The sequence below is a fragment of the Martes martes genome (genome assembly GCF_963455335.1).
Source record: "Martes martes genome assembly, chromosome: 2".
Taxonomy (NCBI): Eukaryota; Metazoa; Chordata; class Mammalia; order Carnivora; family Mustelidae; genus Martes; species Martes martes.
Window position 1 is genome coordinate 7,081,592 of NC_137889.1, and position 24,920 is coordinate 7,106,511.

The 24,920-nt window shown below is 48.4% G+C and overlaps 1 protein-coding gene across 2 annotated transcripts; it reads left to right on the plus strand.

Annotated features, from left to right (window-relative positions):
• Nucleotides 1-2,120: 2,120 nt before the first annotated feature.
• DEFB108B (defensin beta 108B) lies at nucleotides 2,121-7,528 on the plus strand. Of its 2 annotated transcripts, XR_013966441.1 has the most exons (3): nucleotides 2,121-2,596; nucleotides 6,811-7,139; nucleotides 7,500-7,528. XR_013966441.1 is itself a non-coding variant. In XM_080797131.1 (2 exons), exons 1-2 carry the CDS (start codon nucleotides 2,416-2,418, stop codon nucleotides 6,969-6,971), a joined length of 342 nt encoding a protein of 113 aa, XP_080653257.1. In that variant the 5' UTR covers nucleotides 2,121-2,415; the 3' UTR covers nucleotides 6,972-7,528. The 2 variants fall into 2 exon arrangements, 1 of the variants encoding a protein (XP_080653257.1); XM_080797131.1 differs by having other exon boundaries at nucleotides 6,811-7,528.
• The last annotated feature ends 17,392 nt before the right edge of the window (nucleotides 7,529-24,920 follow it).

The window sequence follows — 24,920 nt, forward strand, 5'->3', positions numbered from 1 at the left end:
TGGAAAAAAGACATTCTCTTCAATAGATGGTGCTGGGAAAACTGGACAGCTATGTATAGAAGAATGGTCCTTGGAAAATTTAGAAAATTCAGTCATTGCTCTGGTGGCCTGCCCGCCCCCCCAATACCTTTCAGAACAGCTAAAGCCTTCGTTGTACATTTATGGAAACAGAGAGCATCCCCAGAAACTCCGGCATCACAGGACGCCCTGTGTGTGCTTCCTCTGTCAGGAATGGCAGCTTCCAGAATGCAAACTGGCCTAGATAGAACATTCTGAGGACGCTCTGGTGGGCTCGGAACACTCTCCCTGCCACTCCAAGCAGGGACCAGTGGTTCTGGCCTCTCTCCGGTGATTTAGAAAAGTCCCCCAAGTCTCAGGAGGGTCCCAGATGCTGCTTACACCGTGCATGCAATCAGGACGGTTCCTCGGCCTGAAAACTGTACTGGCTCTGACAGGGCGGAGATGCCCTGCTTTCGCCTGTAGACCAGCATCCGTGGTTCTGGGCCCTCAAGGGTTCTTACCAACGTTCCCAGAGGTGGAGGTTGGACAGGGAGGCTTTCTCTAAGGTCCCTGTCTGCAGAGAAACTTAAACCTCTCAGGAAGCTTAACCAGTTTCAGGAGTTTTGGTAGAGAGAGTATGTTCCAGGTCAACCTGGGGGCTGAGGAAGGGCTCTTGACCAGAAGCCAGGACAGAGTTTCCCACTCATCTGAGCCCTCCCAGAATTTTCTGTCCTCGGGCCCGCAGGACCCGTATCTCTGAACGAGATGCACAGGGCTGGCTTCCAAAGCCTGCCCGAGCCTCTGGAAGTGTCCTGTGCTTCCGGCCCGCCGCCGAGACTCCGGCGCCGCGCTGGAAAGCAAGGAGCCTGGGATGTGCGGGCCTGGCCCACCGCGTCTGCAGGCCCCGCCTTGCGGACGGCTCGCTCACAGGAGGCCTCACTCGCTCACCACGCAGACACCTCCACTGACTCGGGTGTCTCTGGCGAACGGAAGCTCGTTCCACCCAGAGTGAGGGTCCCAGTCACTCAGGCGCGCAGCTCCGACCCCTCTCACGACCCGTGAGAACTCGCGGCCCGCGGTCTGGGCAGCACCCGCGGCTCGCGCACACCGGCGCCCTCGGTCGGGAAGGAGGCCGGAGCGGGCGCGGAGGCTGGCGGGGAGCCCGGGGAGAGCCAGGCTGGCGGCTGGCGTCCAGCCAACTCGCCATTCCGGATCTCCGCCCACGCCGCTGCCCTTCGCGCGGGCACTCCGGGGAAAGGCCGATGCCTCCCGTACGCCGCTTCTTCACACACGTCCCTGTGGGACTGGAAGCCCTCCCGGACTGCTGTCCCTCCCCGCTGCACACTCACGCTGCCTCGGTCTGGCGTCTCCTCCAAACCGACGCCCCCGGCCATCTAGGAAACCCCCAGGCCGGGTTCTGCGTGTTCTTCTAAAACCGGCATTTCCTTTGGCGCGGCCTGAGATGTGGCTTCGCCCTCCCGCACTGCACACACGCGGGCACACGCATGTCGCTCTCGGCCACCAGAGCCGAGCGCGAGACCTACACTAAGACAAGAGAACCTCGGATTCTCTGATAATCGAACTAGAAAGAATCTGAGGGATGATCTGCGTTGGTACCTCCCGGTGAGAAGTGCAGGGAGGCTCCAGAATAATCACCGGGGCACTGGTTAAAGCCGACTCGCAGGCTCCGCGCCGCCCACCAAACTGAACACGCTGGGAGTGGGTCTACGCGTCCGCGCGGGAAGGCGCCCTGCGTGTCGGCTGCGCGCGCCAGCGCCATTAAGAGCCGCCTGTCCGGCTTCAGCAGAGCCGGGGTAGGCGCCGGTGACATCCAAGGACGACCGTCCCCCTGCCGAGGTCCCCGCCTCCAGACAGCGCTGGTCCGGGGACGCGGCACCTACACCCAGACCTTGTGCCTCCACGGTCCGTGGCATTTCACTGCGCTGCCTGTTCCCCTCCTCCGGGAGGGTTGGCAAGTAAGTGACCGCGACCGCAGGATGCCCGCTCGGGCAGCGAGGCGTGGTCCCGGCGAGGAGGACGAGCGCACCCTCGTGGGGGCGGTAGGGGGCGCTCCGGGCAGGGCGCGCGCGGGCCGGAGAGCGGCGGCGGGGCGGAGCCCCGAGGGCGCTCGGACCAGGAGCGAGTTCACCCGAGCGGGGCCGGGCTCCCCGGTTTCAGTCGGTCACGGACCCGGAGACCGGTTTCTCACGGTGACTGACCCCGGACGGGCTGCTCGGGCCCTTTGATCTGCGGCCAACGCGTGTGCAGCTTCCGTTCCCGCTCGACGAGCTCTCCCGGTCCCAACGCGGCGCCACCGCCTCCTCGGAACGGAGCGTCCGACAAGACAAGGATCCCCGGTTTTCTCACGAAGGCCCCCGCGGGTGCACCGCACCCCTCCGCCCACGAGTGTGGCTAATGAGGTACGGAAGGGCGCTTCTCGCCCAGACCGACAGCCACACGCCGCCGCCCCAGACAGCCGCGGACGCAAGCGCTCGCTGCCTCTCGGAAATGCGGCCGAGCCTTCTCCCGCCCGCCGCCGCGCCGCCCGCCGCCCTCCTCGTCACCGCGCTCTTCCTCGCCAGCCGAGTGCTGCCAGGTAAAGGGACTTCGCAGAAGCCTTGCTGACAGTCCAGGGCCTGAGACCTTAGGGGGCCGCCAGTCGTAGGAGCAGAATCGCCGCCACCTGCCCCCGGAGCGGGGGCTCCGAGGAAATCCGGGGCGGGGGCTGGGACCTGCAGCCGCTGTCTCCTGGCGCCCCCAGCAGCTCTCAGTCAGACGGCGGGAAGTCAGGGGTGTCTCAAGTCCTCGAAACCCTCTTTGCTCCATCACTGAAGTGCATTTGAATTAGGCGAGTTCACCTGCAGTTTCCAGATCTGGATGACCCCCCAAATGGCGCATTCTTCTAGTAAATCTTGGCTTCCAAAGTCCTCCGCTTACTTGCAGCCAAAGTCAGGAACCGTAAAACCCATGCCAAAGCCGGGGGGCCCGGCAGAGGCATGGGCAAGGGGGTCTCCTGAAAGGCCTTCTCCAGACTAAGACATGTCCAACCCTTTGCTCCTCTGTACCGTTGGTCTCCCGCCTTTGACTCTGGCCCTCGAGGCTCCATCCCATCCCACCCCCTGGTTTTTCTTCTCCCGCGCTTCACTCTGGCCCTTGAGGCTCCATCCCAAACCCTGGTTTTTCTTCTCCTTTTTAACGTCCAGTCTTCTGCAGCAGAACTTAGCCACAGGCATCAGCAATGACACAGCAGGGGAGTGTGTCCCCCTTCACTCAGCCTGCAGGCATGTGTCACACAGGTGTCAGGGGGCCTGCACAGACCTCACTTTCACCCGAAGAAGGCACTGGACACCCCAAATGGGCCATTCCATTTCCTAGAACTCAGGCATTAGATTCAGGGAGGAAGAAGCAACTTCCTGCTCTACGAGGACTGGAATGTCTTCCTCTCCCTGTTCCTGAGAATTCCAGGCCTCAAGGATGACGAAGGGACAGGAAGACGGGCATAGGTGTGTGCAGGTGGACTGTCCTGTTATAGCTGAAGGGACTGCTGACGGTTATGCTTTACGTCGTTCGCAAAAAGATGCTCCCCAAAATTCCCGCCGGAAAACGTAATGGGAGGTGTGCCTATTCCTGGTGAGCCCCAACTTTTCTGGCTAGCTCTGCGTCTTAAGGGATCGCTTGCTGCTAACGGGCTGGGGCTCCTCAGGCTTGAGGGGAGGGCGCAACTTATAAGGCAAATGCAACTTGGCTTCAGGAGAGCTAGTCTGGAGGAAGGCAGGGAGAGCTTCGGTGTGGAGAGACCAGGGGTGGGAAACCAGTTCAGGTGATCAGATACCTGTTAGGCACCCCCAGTAGGGGACGCCCCTTCTAAGAAGCAGGCATACAAGGAAGCTAAGATGGCGCCTGACTCCTGAGAAGTTTGGTGGCTGTATTGCCCCAGGGAGGGCCACCAAGCCCCGAAGAGAACCCTGGCACGGAAGTAGGAGAGATTTCCCAAGTGAGGACTAGACATGGCCAAAAGAAAGACAAAAGCCCAAAGCAACACAAGGTTTGGTGCTGCAGGCCGTGAGCCTGGGAAGGTCTGACTGGAGGCAGGCTGCCGAAGGCAAGTCACGGAAGCATTCGGTACTGAGAGGGCCGGAGGCTGTCCGAGGCTTTCATCCGGATCTTTCCTCTAGGAATATTGTGTGTGCGCATGTGTGGGCCGTCTACCCACGGACCCACCCTCACGAGGGTTCTGGGTGAACAACAGTCAGGGTCTATACCCCCGGGGCTGGGGCTAAGCTACCCCAGCCCGCTGGGAAGAGCTACTACGTAAGAGCCTCGCGGATCACATGATGAATTAACTGGAAAATTTTTCTCTTGTTTAAAGGGAAGCATAAGTAGTTCTTACACAAATGCAGAAGTGCTTTTTAAAACAAAGCGAAAGAACATTTATCCTTGTCACGATGAGCAACCACGTGGCTGGGTGGAAGAAAGTCCCTGCTCCGGAGATGAATCCCGTTCACCCAGCCTCACGGCTTTCACCCGAGTCTTCCGAACTTTGAAAACGAATTCATTCTGGGTTGCTGCTGTTTTCACTGTCACTGAACCAAAAAAAGGCGAGTAGCATGATGGTGAGAAAAGCGGAGGCAGAGACATTTCCGCCACCCGTGCTGGGAGGCAGGAGCTACGGGACAGGTCGGCGCGGGGGTGGGGGGGGTGGGTCTCCCCTGCTGCCCTCAGGTGTCATTTGCCCGGGACTGAAGCTTTTCTTCTGGAAGCGGGAGAGGAGAGGGGGATACAGAGTGGAAGCAAGAGGGGGAGTATGATGGGGCTGAGGCCACAGAAGTTTTACGTCCGGCCAGCTACCCCCCGCCACCACAGCATTAGGTGAGCTTGGACTAGTCGCTCCCTTTCCCTGGGCGTCATTTCCTCGTCTGTGAGAAAACTCATGAGACCAGATCATCTCTTGTGTTCCCTGTGACTCTAGCTTCTGTCTCCGCAGCAAAGACACCATAGCAAAGACACGCGATACACACGATTCACTAGCAAAGAGTAAAACAACAAGTAAGAGAAATGCCCTTAATGGGACTTGGATCCTTACACAAGTGACAGTATGCCATCTTTTACAAAGCTCCTTGCGGTTTAAAAATGTGATGCTCAGGAGTCAACCTCAGCAAGATCGCACACGTAGCGCCAAGACATGGGAACAACCAGCTTCCAGGCCGGCGTGTTCCCGGAGGGGCGGCGGCTCTGATCCGTGACCCCCCTCACTGACTGAACACCCGTGGGACGCCAAGCCTTCGGCCGGGTTCCGGTGGGGACAGGCGGGGACAGGCTGCTGTGCCCAAAGGACTCCTCCTCGGGGGACACCGCCCGTCAGAGAAGGAAGAAGTCCAGGAATGACTGATGCATCTCACGAGACAGCTCCTGTCGCTGCTTCGCCCGCTGCAATATCCTCCTCCCCCTGATCCCAGTGGCGAGGGGCCGGTTTTAGCCCACGGGAAATGGGGCCTGTCTATGGACAGCAGCTGAGTTATAGGTAAAAGGGAGAGAGGCACGGTCTAGGGAATGAAAAGCTGAGACTGCAGCTTGTTTCTACATCGTGCTCAGCACTCAGTGTGATGATGGATTTAAAACAGAAAACTGGGCACCTGGGTGGCTGAGTCGGTTGAGCGTCTGACTCGATTTCAGCTCAGGTCATGATCTCAGGGTTGTGGGATCGAGCCCCACACTGGGCTCTGCACTCACTACAGAGTCTGCTAGAGATTTTCTCTCTCCCTTTGCCCCTGCCCCGCCCACCACTCATGCGCACACTCACGCGCACACTCACGCATGATCTAAATAAATAATAAATAAAACCTTTTAAAAAAAAACCCAAAATGAAAAAAATACTCTTATAATTACTTCCCAGTTCACATTTTCAGTAAAAATCCCGTGTTGATCTTCCCACCCATTAATTAGCTCACAGCCTTGGAATACTCAAGAGTTAAACTCAACCGAATGCACTTGAATTTCAGCTCAATTCCTTCCACAGGGATTTACTGAGTGTATATGAATGCCCTCTACTGATCTGAGCTTTTCAAGGACTAGCCTTTGTGGTTCAAGGGACAGACACCTACAAGTGGCCTGTGTGGGCACCTCTCTTAATGTCAGCCAAGAGCTTAAGAAGTTGTCCCAGAAAAGGCGCCCTTTGTTACAGAAATGACTAGACGACTCAGAGGGGCTCCCCTTCTGAGCCCGAACACCTCACCGTGTGGCTCAGCCCCACAACAGTAAGAGAATACAAGCCCAATACTATTCGATGTTTTTAACAAACGTATTCGTGACCCCACAGGGACACTCTCTACCACTAGGGACGTGGGCATGCTGTCCCCCCGCCCCGGGAAAACCTCCTCACTGACATTTCCCTGAAGTATCTGCTCCTTCCAGATGTATGTTCTAGGTCCACTTCTGAAAGATGCGCGCGCACAGAGATTCCTATAACAAGGTCAGCAGCACAAGACTGCTGCTCCGCTGACGGTATCGGCCGTCAGTGACGGGAGATGGGGAGGAGGAAAGACTGGCATCTGCGCATGCCCCACAGACCTTCTGAGGAGACGGGGTGGCCCAGGGCTAGGCTCTCGTTACTCAGATGCAGCCAACAGCTCCTGCTTTTCAAGAATGCCCCAAATCCAAACTTTGAGTGAAAGCAGATTTTTTAAGCACTGGTTTAAGAAATTAAATAACAACAATCCGCCCAAGATTGTTTCCAGACACTCCTCGTAGCAGGTAATTCCATAAAATTTCAGGGAGACTTAAATAGCTACAATAACCCTCTCTCCTGTGCAGCCGGGGGCAGATTCAAGGAGGTCTGTGAGCGTCCAAACGGCTCCTGCCAGGAATTTTGCATTGAATCCGAACGCCAGGCGGGGAGATGTTTAAACGGCCAGTCATGCTGCCTGCCCACGGGGAACGAGCCCATCATCGAGCCGACTACACCCAAGGAATGATGAACTCTTTTTGAAGCTCCAAGTTTCTGCAGATGTTTTATTCTCTATTTTGTGCACTCTCTCTCGGTCTCTTATTTCTGTCTTCTCCCAGGGATTCTTTTCAGTCCAAAATAAATAATAAAGCAAAACTAGCAAACATAAGACCTATTTTAAAAATTCATATTGGAGGTACCCAGGTGGCTCAGTCACTAAGCGTCTGCCTTTGGCTCAGAGCATCATCCCAGGGTCCTGGGATCGAGTTCTGCATCAGGCTCCCTGCCCATCGGGGAGTCTGCTTCTCCCTCTGCCTGCCACTCCCCGGTCATGCTCTCTCTCTTTCTATCAAACAAATAAATAACACCCCCTTTAAAAAAAAAAAGACTGTTTATTTATTTGACAGAGAGAAAGATAACGAGAGCCGGAACACAAGCAGGGAGAGTGGGAGAGGGAGAAACAGGCTTCCTGCCGAGCAGGGAGCCCAATGTGGGACTAGATCCCAGGACCCTGGGATCATGACCTGAGCCAAAGGCAGAGGCTTAACTGACTGAGCCACCCAGGCGCCCCTAAATAAAACCTTTAAAAAATTAAAAAAAAATTCATATTGTTCATTTTCAGCCCATTACTGTTTGGTTCCCATCTTTCTATCGGGTGTGGACGAGCTCCCCCAACCCTTCATCTGAGGACACTGTTCCCCCTTCCACTGGGAAGATGTGCTACCTCATACCATGCAGCCTAGTGGGTCTCCCTCCCTGACAAAGGGGCAACATACAGGAAACTTGCACAGTCAGATTCCCCCACATCAGTCAGACCTCACGGGAAATCCGAATCACGGGCAGAGCAACACCCACCAGATCCAAGACGATCCTTCTACATGCTCTCCCGAGGCAGGGCTCTGGCCTGTCCCTGTATTCCTGGCTGAGATCCATGGAATTTCTCATTCGGTCACCTTTCACCGGGCACAGCCACTCGGCTCTTCCTTCCATCCATCCACAGCATTGCCTCCTGGGCCTGCCCTAACGAATTGCCACAGACTTAGTAGGCTACAACTCATTATCTGACAGCTCTGTAGGTCCGAATTTAACCAAAGACCCAATGACATGGATCTCAATGGGTCAAAATGAAGGTGTCCGCAGGGCTGAACTCCCTTCTGGAAGCTCTATGGCTCCCTCTCCCCGTGGCTGGGACAGCAGCGGTGGGCGGCCCCGTGCGTCATAGGCAACCAGGCTTCTTCGCCCACCTCTAAACCCGGCAACAGGCTTGGTCCTTCTCACATCCTAACCCTCAAAACTTACCTTTCGCCTCCACCCTCTTCCATTCTTGTCGGGGCTTTGTCATTATATCGGCCCCGCCGGGTAAGTCCAGATCCTCTCCTATTTTAAGATCAGCGGATTAGCCTCCTCATTTCCACCTTCCACCCCAATGTCAATTGCCATGTGAGGTGACATGGAAACATGTTCCAGGGATGGATGAAGAAAATGTGATATATGCACACACACATACACGCGCGCACGCGAATATCATTCAGGCACAAAAGTAAGGGAATCCTGCCATTTACGACAATATGGATGGATGTTGATGACGTTATACTAAGTGAAATAAGTGAGAAAGAGCAAGACAAAAACCGTCTGATTTCACTTATATGTGGGACCCAAAAGAAAAAAAAACAACAACCCTGAACTCGATGATACAGAGAAAGACTGGAAGTTGCCAGAGGCAGGGGTGGCGGTTGTGTGGGGGTGAAATGGGCGAAGGGGGTCAAAAGGTACAAACTCCCAGTTATGAAATAAATAAGCCCTTGGGATGTAATGTACGGCACCATGTCTACAGTTAATAACACTGTATAATTACACAATATTTTACATTGTATGTGTGCGTATATATCGTATATGTAATAATTATGCAATAATTATACTGTAATAATAATACTCAGTACATTTGAGTAAATCTTAAAAGTTCTCATCACGAGGAAACAAAATTTGTAACTCCGTGTGGTGACAGAAGTTCCTGAGACTTGGTGCGGCCATCACGTCACAACACACATACAATGAATCATTGTGCTGTACACCTGAAACTAGTACAATGTTATGTGTCCATTATATCTCAATAAAAAATGTCTTTTTCAGTTATCAGTAACACAAGAGGATACTCAGTAAGCATATAAAAGATCTGAATAATACTTCAACTAACTTAATCTAATTGATATTATTTAAAAACTTCACAGGACTACAGCAGAAAAAACATTCTTTTTAAGTGTGCATTTACCCATATAAACCACAAAACAAGGCTTGATAAACAAAAGTATCCAAATCATACAAGTTGTGTCCTGTGACCCTAATAGAAGTAGAGTAGAAACTAATATTTGGTATTTGGAAAATTCTCATATATTTGGATATTAAACAATACATTGAATAAAAGTGAGTGAGCAGGGGTCCCTGAGTGGCTCAGTGGGTTAAAGCCTCTGCCTTCGGCTCAGGTCATGGTCTCAGGGTCCTGGGATCGAGCCCAGCGTCGGGCTCTCTGCTCGGTGGGGAGCCTGCTTCCCCTCCTCTCTCTGCCTGCCTCTCTGCCTACTTGTGATCTCTGTCAAATAAATAAATAAAAATCTTAAAAAAAAAAAAATAAGTGAATGAGCATTTGGAATCGAATAAAAAAGAGAAAACATCATATCAGAATGTATGGAATAAAGCCAAATTAGCATTCTGAAATAAATTTATAGTCTCTATATGCTAATATTGTCAAAGAAGAGCAAATTAAATCTAAAACAAGAGAGTCAGGAGATTGGGGCGCCTGGGTGGCTCAGTCGGTTAAGCGTCTGCCTTCAGCTCAGGTCATGATCCCAGGGTCTGGGGATCGAGCCCCACATCAGGCTCCCTGCTCAGCGGGGAGCCTACTTCTTCCTCTCTCTTTGACCCTCACCTGTGCTCTCTCTCTCATGCTTTCTCTATCTCAAATAAATAAAATCTTAAAAAAAAGAAAAGCAGGAGATTAATAAAGATAATAAGAGAAATTAATTAAACAGAAGATCAATAGGGAGGAAAGATGAGATCAAAAGTTGGTTCTTTGGAAAGAGGAATGAAATGTACAAACCCCTTACAGGCTGGTATGAGAGACAGAGTCAGTGGAGGAACCGCACACGAACGACCAGTATCAGTAATAAAGGAAAGGAACCAGATCCTGCAGATCTCAGGTCAATTAGCAGGTCTTCTAAGGCACAGCTTTATGTCATTATATTCAACAACTCTGATGAAAAAGGGTAAACTCCTTAAAAGAAACAAACTATCAAAATTCACCTAAGAAATAAAAAAAGGCAAAACTAAATGGGTAAGTGGCTGTCGGTGGCTGGGAACCAGAGCACAAGGACGTGAGGAAACTTCTGGAGGTAAGGGAGCTGTTCTGTGCATGTCTGTGATGTTGGCTACACAAATACATGCATTTTTCAAGACTCACAGAAATGTACACTAAAATCCGGGGGCGCCTGGCTGGCTCAGTTGGAAGAGTGTATATCTCTTGATCTCAGGGTCATGAGTTCAAGCCCCATGTTGGGTGTAGCGATTACTAAAAGAAATAAACTGGAAAAGGAAAGAAAGAAGGGAGGAAGCAAGGGAGGAAGGAAGGAAGAAAGGAAGAATTGTACACTAAATTTTAATGAATAAAATTTCACTGTGTGTAAGGTGTAGCTGAATAATTCCAACTTAAAACAAATATTATCTCTGTTCTTGTCTTAGGGTTTTGGTGCTCCCTTTATCTAACTTCTAATAACTGTGCCTTTTTTTCACTGAGCAAGCATGACATGATGGAATTCATTTATTAAGAATCTGCTGTATTTCTCCACCAGAACATGGCCTTCCCGACTAACCGTAGCTTCCACCCCCATAACCTCCCTGTACCTTTGAGGCCCGGCACAACGGCAGGGGCAGATAAAAACCTGGAGGAGGGCCAGTCATGCAGAAAACCTACCTCTTCCTCTCTCACGGCCCAACGTAAAAAGCCCTGAGTGCTGACACTGGGCGGCAGAGACAGAATCCCATCTGGCCCTGCTCCGATACAGTCACAGAACCTTAATTTCTTCCCGGGTTCATTCAAAGTCAGTTGCAACCTCGTAATCCTAGAGTCAAACCTCAGCCTAAGAACTGGTCCAAAAAGCCAGAGGAAAGCAGACCGTGAGTCAGGATTTAGATGCCATTAACCAGAGTTTTTTTGGGTTTTGTTTTTTTAAGATTTTATTTATTTGAGAGAGAGAAGGAGCGTGAGAGAGCACAAGAGCAGGGTGAAGAGCAGAGGGGGAAGCAGGCTCCCCGCTGAGCAGGGAGCCCGATGCGGGACTTGATCCCAGGACCCTGGGATCATGACCCGAGCGGAAGGCAGACACGTAACTGACTGAGCCACCCAGGTGAATCCATAACCCGAAGTTCTTAATGGGAGGAGGTTTTGCCCCTGGCACATAACTGGCAATGTCTGGAGACGCTTTAGTTCCGGCCACGAGAATGTGCCCCCGCCGTCTAATGGCCAGGGGCCGGGGATGGTAGCAGCACCCTGCAGTGGACGGGAACGACCTTGAAAACAGAGAACTGTCTGCTGCCAATGTCGGCAGCGCTGGTTTAAAGACTGCTCTAGGCTTTGACACGGGGCTAAGAACCAGAAGAACAGGAGTGGATAAATGTTCTGCCGCAAGAACATGCTGCAGCCTCCCGAGGGGAGCCCAGAGCGCCTGTAAATAGGCATGAGGCACCCCCCACTGCCACCCCTGCTCTCCTCGACGTGGTGTCTTTAATTCGTGGACACACAGCACATGAAAGTAACTTTGGGGCCCTCAGCATAATTACTGACATTTTTTATTCTTACGGACCATTTCTCTCTTGTTTTTGCTTCTCCATCTTTCCCTATGCCTGACAAGTTCCTGGCCCGATTAGAACGAGGTCTGATTTTCCAAACAAATCTGATGAATTCATTCCCAGTTCCATACGGAGTCTTTGTATATTGCCATGGAACTTAGTTTCCCTAAATGACTTAAAATCTGTCAAAGAAACTATAAACGGATTTATAACAATCACATAAAGCATCTGCACGTCCAAGAAAATTCTGACTGTTCTAAATGTAGACCATTGTGGCCACTTTGTTCCTATGTCCCTCTCCTCCGGGCAACGCTGGGTGGGACAGGGACTGGGCAAACTACACTTCCCAGACTCCTTCGCTGACCTGCTTCCAATTAGGTCACCACAAACCTTAGGTGCTGGCATTTGGAGTTTGGAAAAGAGCAGAAAGGGCTTCCTTCCTCACTTCTGCCCCCGTCACCATTGCCACCGCAGCAGTGGCCAGCCGCAGCGTCCCCCTTCCTAGGGCACTACTAGAACCAATGTCATCATGGCCTCACAAAGACATCGGCGACTAGTTCCTGCCCCTTCTGCATACGTCTGAGGACTGACGCTGAAAAAGTCTCTCCTCGGAGCTCCGGGGGTGCCCACACTAGCTGAGAAGCATGCCCCTCCTCAGAGGCCTGACAACCGGGGGACCCCTCTGCAGGCTTCTGGTCTCTTCCATTTCATTGCCTCCTGAGAGGTGGCACCTGCTGCTGGCAATTATTTCTGGGTAACCCAGCACACCCTTGAGCCCTTCATTATCTATGTGTCAAATCCGGTTTTAAATTTGTTCGAAATACTAGTATATCCTAGTCTACTGAGTCCCGACTGATATGACTCTACCTTCGTGGCTTCGGCTACCGCGCTGTCATCCTATAAACCTGCAAGACAGACAGGCCCCGTTACCTAATGGATGTGGTGACAAGGCGTAATGAAGACTACACTTCGTCACTCACAACTGACAGAGCAAGTGGGTGAAAAACACATTCAGACTCTAGAGGATCTAAAACAACAATTTGTAAAGTAAAATCTGGAAGACCTATGTCCCACTTGAAGCATCATAAAGGGGAGATACAATTCAATTTCTCTTTTCTGCGGGACACAAAGTAGAACTGATCCAAGATCCTCAGTCATCCTAAGTGCAAACAACAGAGACAAGTATGTTTGCTGATCAATGTAACTGGAATGTAACTGGAATTCAGTAACAAAATGAAAACTAAGATAAGAAAGCATAAAATAATTCAAAAGTGTCCTTAATAACCGGAAAGGAAATAGTAATGAAGGTCCTCCTTATACTGGTTTACCTAGCAGAGAAGCTAACATTCCCACATAGTATATAGGATTATTATGAAAAATAATGTAAAATGTACAATTCTATTCAACTAAATGGAAGGATAAATCTGGCAATAACTACGTTCCCTAGTGTACCCACAGAAACATAATTTTCATGTTTCGCACTACTCCGCTCACAAAAGACCATCACTAAAAAACTCTTAGATGTCTATTTAAATACCCACCAAGTATTTTAGTATTTAAAAAAGCACTTAAAATGTCAGTTTCCTCATTATTTAACATGTAACACACAGTAGGTCCATATATATAACAGTACACAACAAAATCTTACAGGAATTATGTTTCCTTCTACAGTCCAATCAGCAGTGTTGGAGTATAAATAAAGTGATATAGCAAAGGTAAAGAATGAGTAAACTAACATTTAGCAAAATAACAAAAAACAAGCAGACAGTATTTTTAAATAGGCAGTGGCACGGTTAATTGAATGAGGTTTGGTGGTGGGAGGAGGGAGATGAGACAGTGATCATCGCTGGGTTGGGGCAGGGGGAGTTGAGCAGAAGAGAAACGGCCACACTGGGAATGAATCAGAAAATGCGAGAGATTCACCTAGGCTCAAATCCAAAGGATGTGGTGGACAGCCTTTTCTTTCTGGTACTCAGAGCTCAGAATCACGACGGCCATGAACTGTGATCTGTCTGAAGCTCAGGGTGAAGCGAAGAGAGGAAACAAAACAAAGCTCTAGGTGGACACTTGTTTGCTGTCTTTCACTGTCATTTGATAGCTCCTGATGACTAGAGATGGAATTTGTAACGGAGCATTGTAATGGTTTGTGCTCACTTCCTCGTTATGGTTACTGCCAAGAGCACTGATTATTTTCCAGAAGGATCTACAGTGTCTCTTACAGCTTTATCAGGAAGTATTCATTGATCTTCCTTCAATCAACAATGAGCGTGAAGTTGAAAAAAGAAACATCAAGTGTTTGTTTATAACTTTTGGGAATACTGCTGAACCAATGATTTTTTTCATGGTATTTCTTTATTCTTTCTCTCTCTCTTTCTCTCTCCCCCACCCCATCTCTCTCTCATGCACACACGTGCACATACAAACTCAGATGCGTAAGTGTGTGCAAGGAGTACAGGATCATTCGTTCGGTGATTTTATGTACATGTATACCTTCGCCTCTTTAGCCCGTGGCTGGAAGAGCCCTGAAACGCAGCTCTGCCACCGCGGGTGTCCTCACACCTGAACTCATGCCCCGAGGAAGCAGTTTTGCTAGAGGGCAGCTGTGTACTTGTATTACTGGCTATCTACTGTTGCAGGACATATTACCCGAAACTTACCAACCTAAACTGATGAGCATTTACTATCTAAACAATTTGTATGGTGAGGCGCAGGTCAGTGCCTCGGGCTCGGGGGCTCTGAGGAGGTTGCTGTGCAGCTTCTGGCCTGGATTAGAGGCTCCTCTGAAGGTTGGACTGTGGGTGGAGGGGGGAATGCACACCTGAGCTCACCCATGTCACTGTTGACCGGCCTCAGGTCTTCATTAGCTAATTGCTAGTCACCAGTCCCTTTCCATAAGGCAGCTCAGAACAAGGCAGCTGGCTTTACTCAGAGTAACTGAATAAGCCAGTGAAAGGGCTTTGGAGGGTGCCCAAGATGGGAAAAAAATGGTCTTTTTATAACCCAATCTAGGAAGTAACATCTCCCCCACCTGCTGTCACCTATTCACACGTCCAGTCTCGCCTAAGGAAAGGAGTTGCACAAAGGCATGAACACAAAAGGACTCGGGGATCAACTGGGACCGTGACAGAAGCTGATGATCACACCCAACAGAGCAGACTTTCAGCCAGAGAGTGCAATTTAGGTTAAAACAAAGTACAATTATCATAATGTTTATTCTGCCGAGATGGCAAAGGACAACCATTCTGGGAAAAACTTCCCCAAGTCTTTAGCTATGATTGAATTTCAGTCGCAGGATTCCAAGCAATTTAATTTTTTCATACTTTTCAGTGTTTCTAGATTCCCTATCATGCCAGATTTTAATGATAACATAAACATTTAAAGAAATAATAAAAATCTATTAAAAAGACCACAAAATCTAAAAAAAGGGGGTGCTGTCCATGGAACAGTGTCGCTGTAAAGACAAAACACCGCAGTCTCCCGCGGCACGCTCGGCGTCGTCCTTGTCGTGAAGCCTCCCCCGACATTCTCACGACCCCTCCCACGCCCACGCCTCGGCAGAAACAACCCGGAAAATAACCACTATGTCTTCCGGTTGTGTCCACTACACGGCCTGCTGCCCACACTCGCTTAAGTCTCCATCCCCCGCTCCCCGACCGCCATCGGTCCCGCGACGCGCGGCAGATACACGGCCACGAGCCGCGGCCCCGCGCGCGCCCAAGGGAGGAGCGCGGCGGACAGCGAGGACGGCCTGGGGCACGGACAGCGTTACTCCTGCCTCCTCATCCGTGAGTTACCACCGCCTCCGTGTACTTTGGCCCTGGACATTTCCTGTGGAGACCGGCTTCTCCCCTCCTCGCTAGGCTCGACTAACCAAGAGCAAACCGCAGGCCCGGGAGCGCCATAAATAGGCCGGGGGCCGCCACGCTCGGAAACCCCAGGCTCCAAACAGCCGATGCCTCTCGTCTTTGCCGGCAGCTCAGCCATGAGACTCCGCGGACTTCTCTTCCTGCTCCTCTCCATGCCCCTCTTACCACCAGGTAAGGCGCTGGCTGGCTGCCAGGGTCTGCCATCCGAAGCCTACCTGGCAGGTCAGACAAGAGCCTGGATTCATCAACCCGAACTCGGCAGCTTCATGAGGGTCACAAGAGGGTAAAATAGGGAAGAGGTCGTTCCTTTGCCATTATACCCTCTGCCTGATGCGGTCTCTTCTGCTTTGTCCTTACCTTGTGCCCTGGGGTGACTGGTAAGGCGTGGCGACGGGCTTGCGGACAGGCAGGTCTGAAAGGACTGGGTCGCGGCCGCATCCACCACGGTACCTCCTCACCAGGTCAGGGGCCAGACGGATGGAATCCCACCAACAGGGGCTAGCGCGAAGGGCATGTCTTAGGGAAGCTGCCATAGAAGTATTCGGCTCCCAGAGGAATTCAGAGAGCAGTACTGCGTAATGACACACAGCTCTCATTATGGGACAGGTGTGTCCATAGTTGTAAAAGTAGGATGAACAAATGGCTTTTTTTTTTCCACCCCAAATAGATGCTTCAGGAAAGTAGGTAAACGGAGCACTGTTGTAACCACCACAACAGCAGGCGTAAGTCAGAACTGCCCCAGAAAAACTGGCCACAAGCTCACCCTGTATAAACGGCACAGACACAGCACGGGGTTTCAGAAAGAGCGTTACAGTCCCCAGGGAGGGATTACTGAGAAGACCACGGGCTGCTCCATATTCTAGGAAGGGATTCTTATGACAAATGACAATCACACAGAATAGGTACCAAAGCATAAATAGTCTTGAATAATGAAGCAAGTAGGAGGAACACATGCTTTGCAATACTCGTGGGTGAGCCACGTAGGAAGAAAGTGGTTGAGCAGGGAAACGGGGACAGTAGCACGAAGGTGACGCTCTGTGATCACAAATTCTCAGAGCTAAGACGGGTGATTCAGAGGTACCAGGTTCGGGGCACCTGGGTGGCTCAGTCAGCTAAGTGTCTGACTCTCAGTTTGGGCTCAGGGTTATGAGATCGAGCGCCGTGGCAGGCTTTGCACGGGGCAAGGGGCCTGCATGAGTATTTGGTAATCAGCTATGGGGAAGGAGGTAAAACAGTTTGTGGGTCACACAAGAAGCGCTGGTGTCATCTGGACCATGTTACGAAAACACTTACTAGATGAAATAATCTTTATGTTTGCACTCGGAAATATTTTCTTTCGTCACTAAAGGAGGATTTGTGTAGAACATACTAACTGCCGGGCACTGTCCTAAACTTCATATTGGGAGGTAAGGTCCACTAAGACTATCTCATGCCCTGATTATGGCTTTGGTCATGACTAAAATAGAGAAGGATTTCCTCTTTTAATGGAGCTTCCAACGTTAACCTTCCATGTCGTTCACATGCTGCTGTTTTTATCCTTTGACAAATTTTGGATAACTTGAAGGATAGGCTGAATCAAGAAGAGCGCGTTCATGTCCTCATGCTGAGAACAGCCCATCAGTCCGACGAGCACAGGCTTCTCCAGTCTCTGAGCCCCTAACCAGGGACGAGCTCTGAGACCCGAGCAGTCCAGATGCTGCCTTCTTGCTCTTTCTCTAGTGCTCTCAGCTCTCCCACCTATTCCTCTTGCTTCCATATCCTCTTCTTTCACTTTCGTCCCTCCTTCTAGGTCCCCTGTGGAAAAGACTGCCATCTTGTAGTTTTGTTTTTTTTTTTAAGATTTTATTTATTTATTTGACAAAGATCACAAGCAGGCAGAGAGGCAGGCAGAGAGAGAGGGGGAAGCAGGATCCCTGCTGAGCAGAGAGCCCGACGCGGGGCTCGATCCCAGGACCCTGGGATCATGACCTGAGCCAAAGGCAGAGGCCACCCAGGCGCCCCCCCACCTTGTAGTTTTGCCCCTAACTTCTCAACCCCAAAATATCATTTTATTCAGTTTCAGTAGTTATTAGTCTGTCATATTATATTCAACATATATTATCTTCCAGGCACTTTTCTGAGCTTTAGACCTAAAAGACAAATAAGCCATATTACCACGCGTAAGGATTTGAAAGTTTTATGGGAGGAGACAGAGAACTGAACGATTATATCAAAATAAGAGAAGTTAAAGCATGGATGCTTGGGGGATTGGGGTTATAGAGGAAGAGATCAAATTCTTTCTGTGAGATTACTCAAGGTACAAAAAAGCCCACATAACACTGATTTTATAAAAGAAATCATGACTGTATCGCTTGTAAATGAAAGATGAACCTGAGAATTGGAAGGGGCTTCAGACACGTGAATGGACATGAGTAAAGACACCAAGGTGTGACAGTCACGGGGAATTACAGGTTCCGCATGCAGCACGCTGAGGTGGGGGCTCATGCCTGGGGCTGGCAGAGAGACTCAGAGGCAGCCCACAGAGGGTCCCGAGGGCACACGCTGCGGGAGGAGGAGCTCGCCATGTACTGGCTGGCTCTGAAAATGGAACGGACAAAGTCTTCTGCATTTAGAAACATCTCTTGAAGCAACGAAGAAGACGGGGAAGCCTGAAAGGGAATGATCACGGGACTTCGCCTACAAGAGAGTACGACTAACCAGTAACTCAGTGAAGAGAGGGACACCTGAAAGGCACATGTTTGAGCTGTGACATTACAGTTAATGAACAAATGAATGCACTGGGATGGCAATGCGTGGGTTCCTGAATAAAGTCAAAGGGCATTAACCCAGAAAGAAAATACAGTAAGGAGAATGTTTGTTCTTATTTTTATGTTTTTTTTTTTATTTTTGAGATTTCAGACAAGGACAAAATCAGGGCCAGTTTCAAGATCTTGAGTTTTAGGGACCTGTGCATCTTTCAGGTGAAGTGTGTAGCACTGAAAATATGGGCCCGATACTCAGATAAGAAATCACTGCAGGGTCATATCATTGTTCAGTAATGAGTGTCTAAAGCTTCAGGAGTTCCAGGGAACGCTTACGGGAAGCCAGCAGCATGAAAAGAGAAAGCAAAATAGAGAAGATGAGAAAATGGAAGTAAGGAGGTGAGAGCATAAGAGGGAACTGGAGAAGAGAAAGGAAGAAAATACCATCGACAGAACCAGGAAAAAGTGCCACACACACTGAGCAAATGCAGAAAAGCTGCTAGGAGTCTGTCAGTGATTTAAGAAAAACATTGAGTTGATGAACATCAAATCAAGTCAAGTAACAGTAGCAAGACTTTCGAGACATCACATGCCACCCAAAGATTCAATAAAGCTGGAACTAAAATAAGGTCAGAGGTTATTTTCAGAAGTTTTCCCCAGCTTTACTGGGTATGATTGACAAATCAAAATTGGGTATATTTAAGGTTATATAACACGAGATTTGATTTACAAACATATTCATAACAACGTGGAAGAACCTGAGGACAAGACGCTAAATGACGTAAGTCCTACACGGAAAGAGAAATGCTGCATGAGCCCACTTACATGTGACTCAGTAAGCATTGGGGTGAATAGTGGTCACCAAGAGCTGGAGATGAAGGAGATGGGGAGGTCGTAAGTTTTCATGGAAATAAACCGATGTGGAAGCTGGACTGCCTCACTGCCCGCAGCCAAATGCGGCAATTGTGACAATTCTATGTCACAGTCCCCTACCTGTGACAGTGAATCAGTCTCCTGCCTTCCCTTTGCCAACATTTCTCAAGTCCTTATGGGTAACCCAAAGACCATGATTTTGAATGCCAAGTTTATCAGTGAGAAAATGAAATCTTATTTGGAAGAAAATGTGGTTCATGCTACTAGTTCAATCAGGAATGAACTACGTAGTGTCTGGTCAAACATACAAGCCCAATAAATAATGTGTAGCAAGAAAGAGAGTATGGATAGTGTTTGTTTTGTTTTGTGTTGTGTTATTCCATGTGAGGCTAACAAGAGTTGTGACCCATCTTGTCATTTTCCAGTCCTTTAAAGACAGTATCTATAAAACAAAAGAAGAAATTGAAGATAGCCTGGAAACTACGGTTTCCTGAGAGACTGTAAGACAAACATTCTAATGAAAGGAGCCTGTAAGAGGACTTTCAGCATTTCTACCATTTTCGTTTAGAAATCATCCAAAAGCAACATGAATGAGAAAAAGAACTGAAAATACCATCTTCAAGTAAACCAGCATATAGATGGAATGTGAAAAACAGAGGCACATGACATCACAGTTTAGGAGGTTCTAGAAGAGAATACTTCTGGAAGATAAGGGGCACACCCTAAAAACAAACTCGAAAACGACCCTTTGCAAAATAAGAACAGAATTCCTGGGTAATTCATGGGAGCATCCCAGAGGTCAGTAGTGGACTTGACAGATAATTCAGACCAAACCAAGAATGGTGTAAACAAGTTATAGATGCAACACATAATCTATTGGTGAGTCTGGAAGGGGGACAGAGACATTATCTTGTGAATAGCCATGGTGAGTCTGGAAGGGGGACAGAGACATTATCTTGTGAATAGCCATATATCTGGCTTATCTCCATGGTCTGAATAAAAGTAAAAGTTAACATGAATAATATAAGATATTGGTTATTAAAAGTAACTCCTGCAACATACCCTACACAAGGCTTTTGGTCCAGGAAAAAAATCATCTCATAAACAGGAGTAATGAAAAGTTAATAGCACTAGAATCTAAACAAATATTTTTTTTATATCATGAAAGATAAACAGGCAACAAAAAAAATTTTTAATTCCTAGACCCACCATTCCATTCCCATGGGAATATATCTTATAGACCTACTTCATTCATATTCTAAGTAGCATGTGTATAATGTTAATCATCCCTGTAGTATATGTAAAGACAAAAGACTGTACATTACCTAACTGATTTCCATCAATCAAAGCACAGTTAAATAAATAATGGCCTGTTTATATATAAAAATGTTCTGAATTATTCTGAATTATTATAAAGTAGAATGACAAGTCAATAAGACAATGAATGATGTAGAAGAACCAGAAATGAAAAGTATTTGACTATTCTTATTTGCAGTTGATACAACAGTAATGACACATTTAACTATTGTAATGATGGTGGAAATTTCATGTTTTTCTGGTTGCTGGCTATTATAAATAATCTTACTATAAAACTTCTCTCACATATGTCTGAGTTTCCCTGGAGTGCCATCTTAGGGATAGAATGGAGTCTTAAAATATGAATCTTCAACTTTACTAGGTAAAAATACACTCTTCTCAAACTTGGATAAACCAATTTAGAAACCCATCAAGCATCTGAAAGTGGTAGGGATTAAAAATAGATGTAGAATTAAAATACCTGGCAAAAAAAGCAAATAACTGGGAGGCGTTAAATGATGATGACAAAGATGTAAGGTCATTGTATTATATAAGGATAAACATTTTGATTAATTTTAGACTTTGCTGTATTAAGAACATATGTTTTAATTCTATGAGAACTACTACAAGAATGGGAACAAAGGGGGCACCTGGGTGGCTCAGTTGGTTAAGTGTCTGCCTTCAGCTCGGGTCATGATCCCAGGATCCTGGGATTGAGCCCGGCATCGGGCTGCCTTCTCATTGGGAAGCCTGCTTCTCCCATTCCCACTCCCCCTGCTTGTGTTCCCTCTCTCACTCTGTCAAATAAATAAATTTTTAAAAAAAGAATGGGAACAAAGCTTTAATTTCCCAACTAGTAGGAAAAAATGAGATGATTAAAAATAATCCAGTAGAAGAGAGAAACTGAGAGAGAAAAAAGTAGTAGAGACTTGGCAAACAGAAAGCAAAGTAAGATGGTAGAATTAAACCCAACTATATTAGTGACAACATTAAAATGCAAGTAGGTTAATTTTCTACTTCAAAGCAAGAATAATTAGCACTTAAAAAAATGAAACAACTAAACTCAACTGTATGGTATTTAAAAAAAAAAAACAAACCCAAAATCAAAACCAAACCAAACCTAAACAACAACAACAACAACAAAACCAAAAACCATCTAAAATGAAAGCAGTCAGAAAGGTTTGAAGGAAAAGAAAGGTGTTATGGGCTAAATTGTGTCATCCCCAAAATGCATATATCAAATTCCAAGACTCAGTACATCAGAAGTGACCATATTTGTACACTGGGGTTTGACAGTGGGGACTAAGTTAAAATGGAGTCATTAGGGTGGGACCCAACCTAATAGGACTGGTGTCTTTCTAAGAGGAGGAAATTTGGACACAGGCATATAAGGAGGGAACACAGTGTGGAGACATGAGAAGATGGCCATCTATAAACCAAGAAGATGGAACTGATCTTTCTCTCGGATCTCTCAGAAAGAACCTTAATGCACTACATCCAAATACGGAATGCAAATTTCTAAGTACAGCCAAAGCATTTATAAAAATGGCCATACACAATCATAAAGCAGCTACCAAAATTTCAGAAGATCAAAATTATTAGTGTATTAAATCAACATGTTGCACACTTCAAACTCACACAATTCTATCTCAATAAAGCCAGAAAAAAAATAAAATTTTGCAAAATTGGAGAAAAAAGTCTTTGAACCTAATTCATTTAAGTCAGAAATTATTAACAAAATTATAAATTTTTGGAAACGTAGAAATATACTTATGCAATAGGCACACATCAAAGGAAACATCAAAATGAAAATTAGCAAATGAATCATACTAAAATAAGCTACAGGTCAAAACTGAGAGATGAAGGTAAGTTAGAAGTTAGAGAAACAAATGAAAGAGACACAAATATATAAAAGACAAGAAAAAGGTTGGTATTTTAAAGAGTAATATATTTTATAATAATCCGGGGGACACCGATCAAGAAAAAATGAGACACACTTAAAATAACCATCTCAGGAAGGAACAGGTTTGAAATCACAACAGATGTTGCAGAGACTCAGAGAAAATAAAGGGTGTTAAAAATTTTCACACCACATCTAGGAATTTCTTAGTGACAATTCTTCCCTCTTCATCCTATCATCCTTTTCTTTCTACTGGATTATCACCACTAGCTTACAGACATGCTGCTGTTTCTTTGATTTTAAGGAAAAGCTTTTTCTTTTCTTTTGCTCTTCTTCCAGTGCTATCCCCCTTCTTTGCTTCGTCTGGCAGTGAAACACCTCAAAATCATCCCATATTTTTTACTCTGGTTCTTCTCCTGGAACCCTTAACAATGTCCCGAGCAGGCACTCTCCCGACCCCTCTCCCTGCTACCGAAGCTGTGGTTTCAGTCACCAAGGATCTCCACAGGGCTGGATCCAAGGGTCACGGACCACTGCGACCTTGGCCGGCTCAGCACCAGACCCACGCAGCTGGCCGCCCTCCTCCTCCTCAAGTGCGCTCTTCACCCAGCTTCCGGGGGAGCGCGCTCACCGGACCCTCCGCCCCTCCCCCAGAGGTGCCCCCCTCCTCTCTTTGGCTACTTGCCCCCTCCCCCCCAATGTTCTCCATACTGGGGAGCCCCAGGGCTCATTCCCGGGACTTCTCCTCTTCCTTCTCTCCACGTGTTCCCCGGGGCCAGCCGCGCCCTTTTAAACACTCCCCCGGGCCTCTTCTCAGCTCTGGACTTGTAACGAGCATCCAGTGACAATTTATGTCTCTGTTTGGGTATTTAAGTTCAAGGTAAAATATCCAAATCCGAACTCCTGATTTCCGCCCACACAGCTGCCCCCTTCACAGTGTGCCGCGCCTGCACCCTGGGGAGCCGCTCTGGGCTCTTCTGACCTTCGTTAGTATTGCTCGGGCCGCCCATGTCGTCGGGCCGCCCATGTCGGCCTCAGCTGGCAGCTGCTCTCCTCAGTGAAAGGCTAGAGTAGCTGCAGAGTCTCCCTCGGCTCCCCTGCCCCGGCCTGTGTCCGCCTTCGTGGGGCCTCTCGCCGGTGCACCTGCGGCTGGAGGTCGAGTGGACTTTCCCAGCTCCCCCGCCCCGCGCACCTCCACTGCTGCCTGGGACAGGGCGAGACGGCAAGTCCGTCCCCCGGCGTCCCCCGGCGTCCCCCGCCCAGGTTCAGACTTCAGGAGCCCCTTCCTGCCTGTCCCTCAAACAGGTCATAGGTGATTCTTCTTGCTCTTTACCCAATCTCTCTTGAAAACCTTTAGTGGAAGGGCAGGAAAGAAGACTGAGTCCGGCGTGTCTGGGACCCAGCGCTGCTAGGATTTGTGCTACCAAAGCCCACACTCAGATCTTAAAAGTTCGTCTGGGGTTCGGCTGTTTGCCTCTTGGCTCCAGCAGCAGCTGATTCCTCCGGCTGTCCACACAGACAGGCCCCTGTGGGTCTCCCGCCTTTTATTGTTTTTATTTTCCACATTTATTGAGATGCCACTGACATATAGCATTGTGTAAGTTTAAGACAAACAAGGTGATGATTGATACACGTATATATTAGGAAACACAAGATAGGCTAATGCGTCCTTTACCCCACATGGTTACCATTTTGTTGTTGTTACGGTGAGAACACTGCATCTCTACTCTCCTAACAATGTCCAAGGACACAACACAGAATCGTCACCTGGAGTCACCATGCTGTATGCCACCTCCGCAGAACTTACTCATCTCGTAATTTGGTTTGTACACTTGGGCCAACATTTCCCCATTTCCTGACCTCTAAGCCCCTTGCAGCCACCATTCCATTTTCTGTTTCTATGAGTTCGATATTAGTGGACTCTACATATAAGTGAAATTGTACAGTGTTTGTCCTTCTCTAATTACACAGCACAAGCCCATCGCAGTCCACCCATGTGGTCGCGGACGGCAGGATTTCTTTTCTGCACGGCTGAATTATGGTCCATTGTTACAGACATCACAGTTTGCTCATCCGTCCTCTGTTGATGGACTCTTGGATGGTTCCCATGTCCTGCTATCATGACTAAGGCTGCAGTGACAGGAGAATGCAGGTGTCTCTTCTAGATAGTGACTTCAGCTCCTCCAGATATACACTCAAAAGAGGGATTGCTGGGTCACACGGTAGTTCTATTTTTAATTATGGCTTTAATTTTTAATTATTTGAGGACTTTCCATATTTACTCTCCAGTTTACATTCCCACCAACAGCACATCAGAGCTCCCCTTTCTCCGCATCCCTGTAGGACTTCTTATCCGTCTTGGTGTTGGCAGCCGTTCTGACGGGTGTGAGGTCCTGTCTCACTGTGGTTTTGATTTGCCTGTCCCTGATGCTGAGTCATGTGGGACTTTCACGTACTTGCCG

Bases quoted from the DNA above. Each gene is read 5' to 3' on its own strand.
- DEFB108B (XM_080797131.1), top strand. From the start codon at position 2,416: ATGAGGTACGGAAGGGCGCTTCTCGCCCAGACCGACAGCCACACGCCG. The intron at 2,597-6,810 runs GTAAAGGGACTT...TCTCCTGTGCAG, and splicing joins CGCCAGCCGAGTGCTGCCAG to CCGGGGGCAGATTCAAGGAG.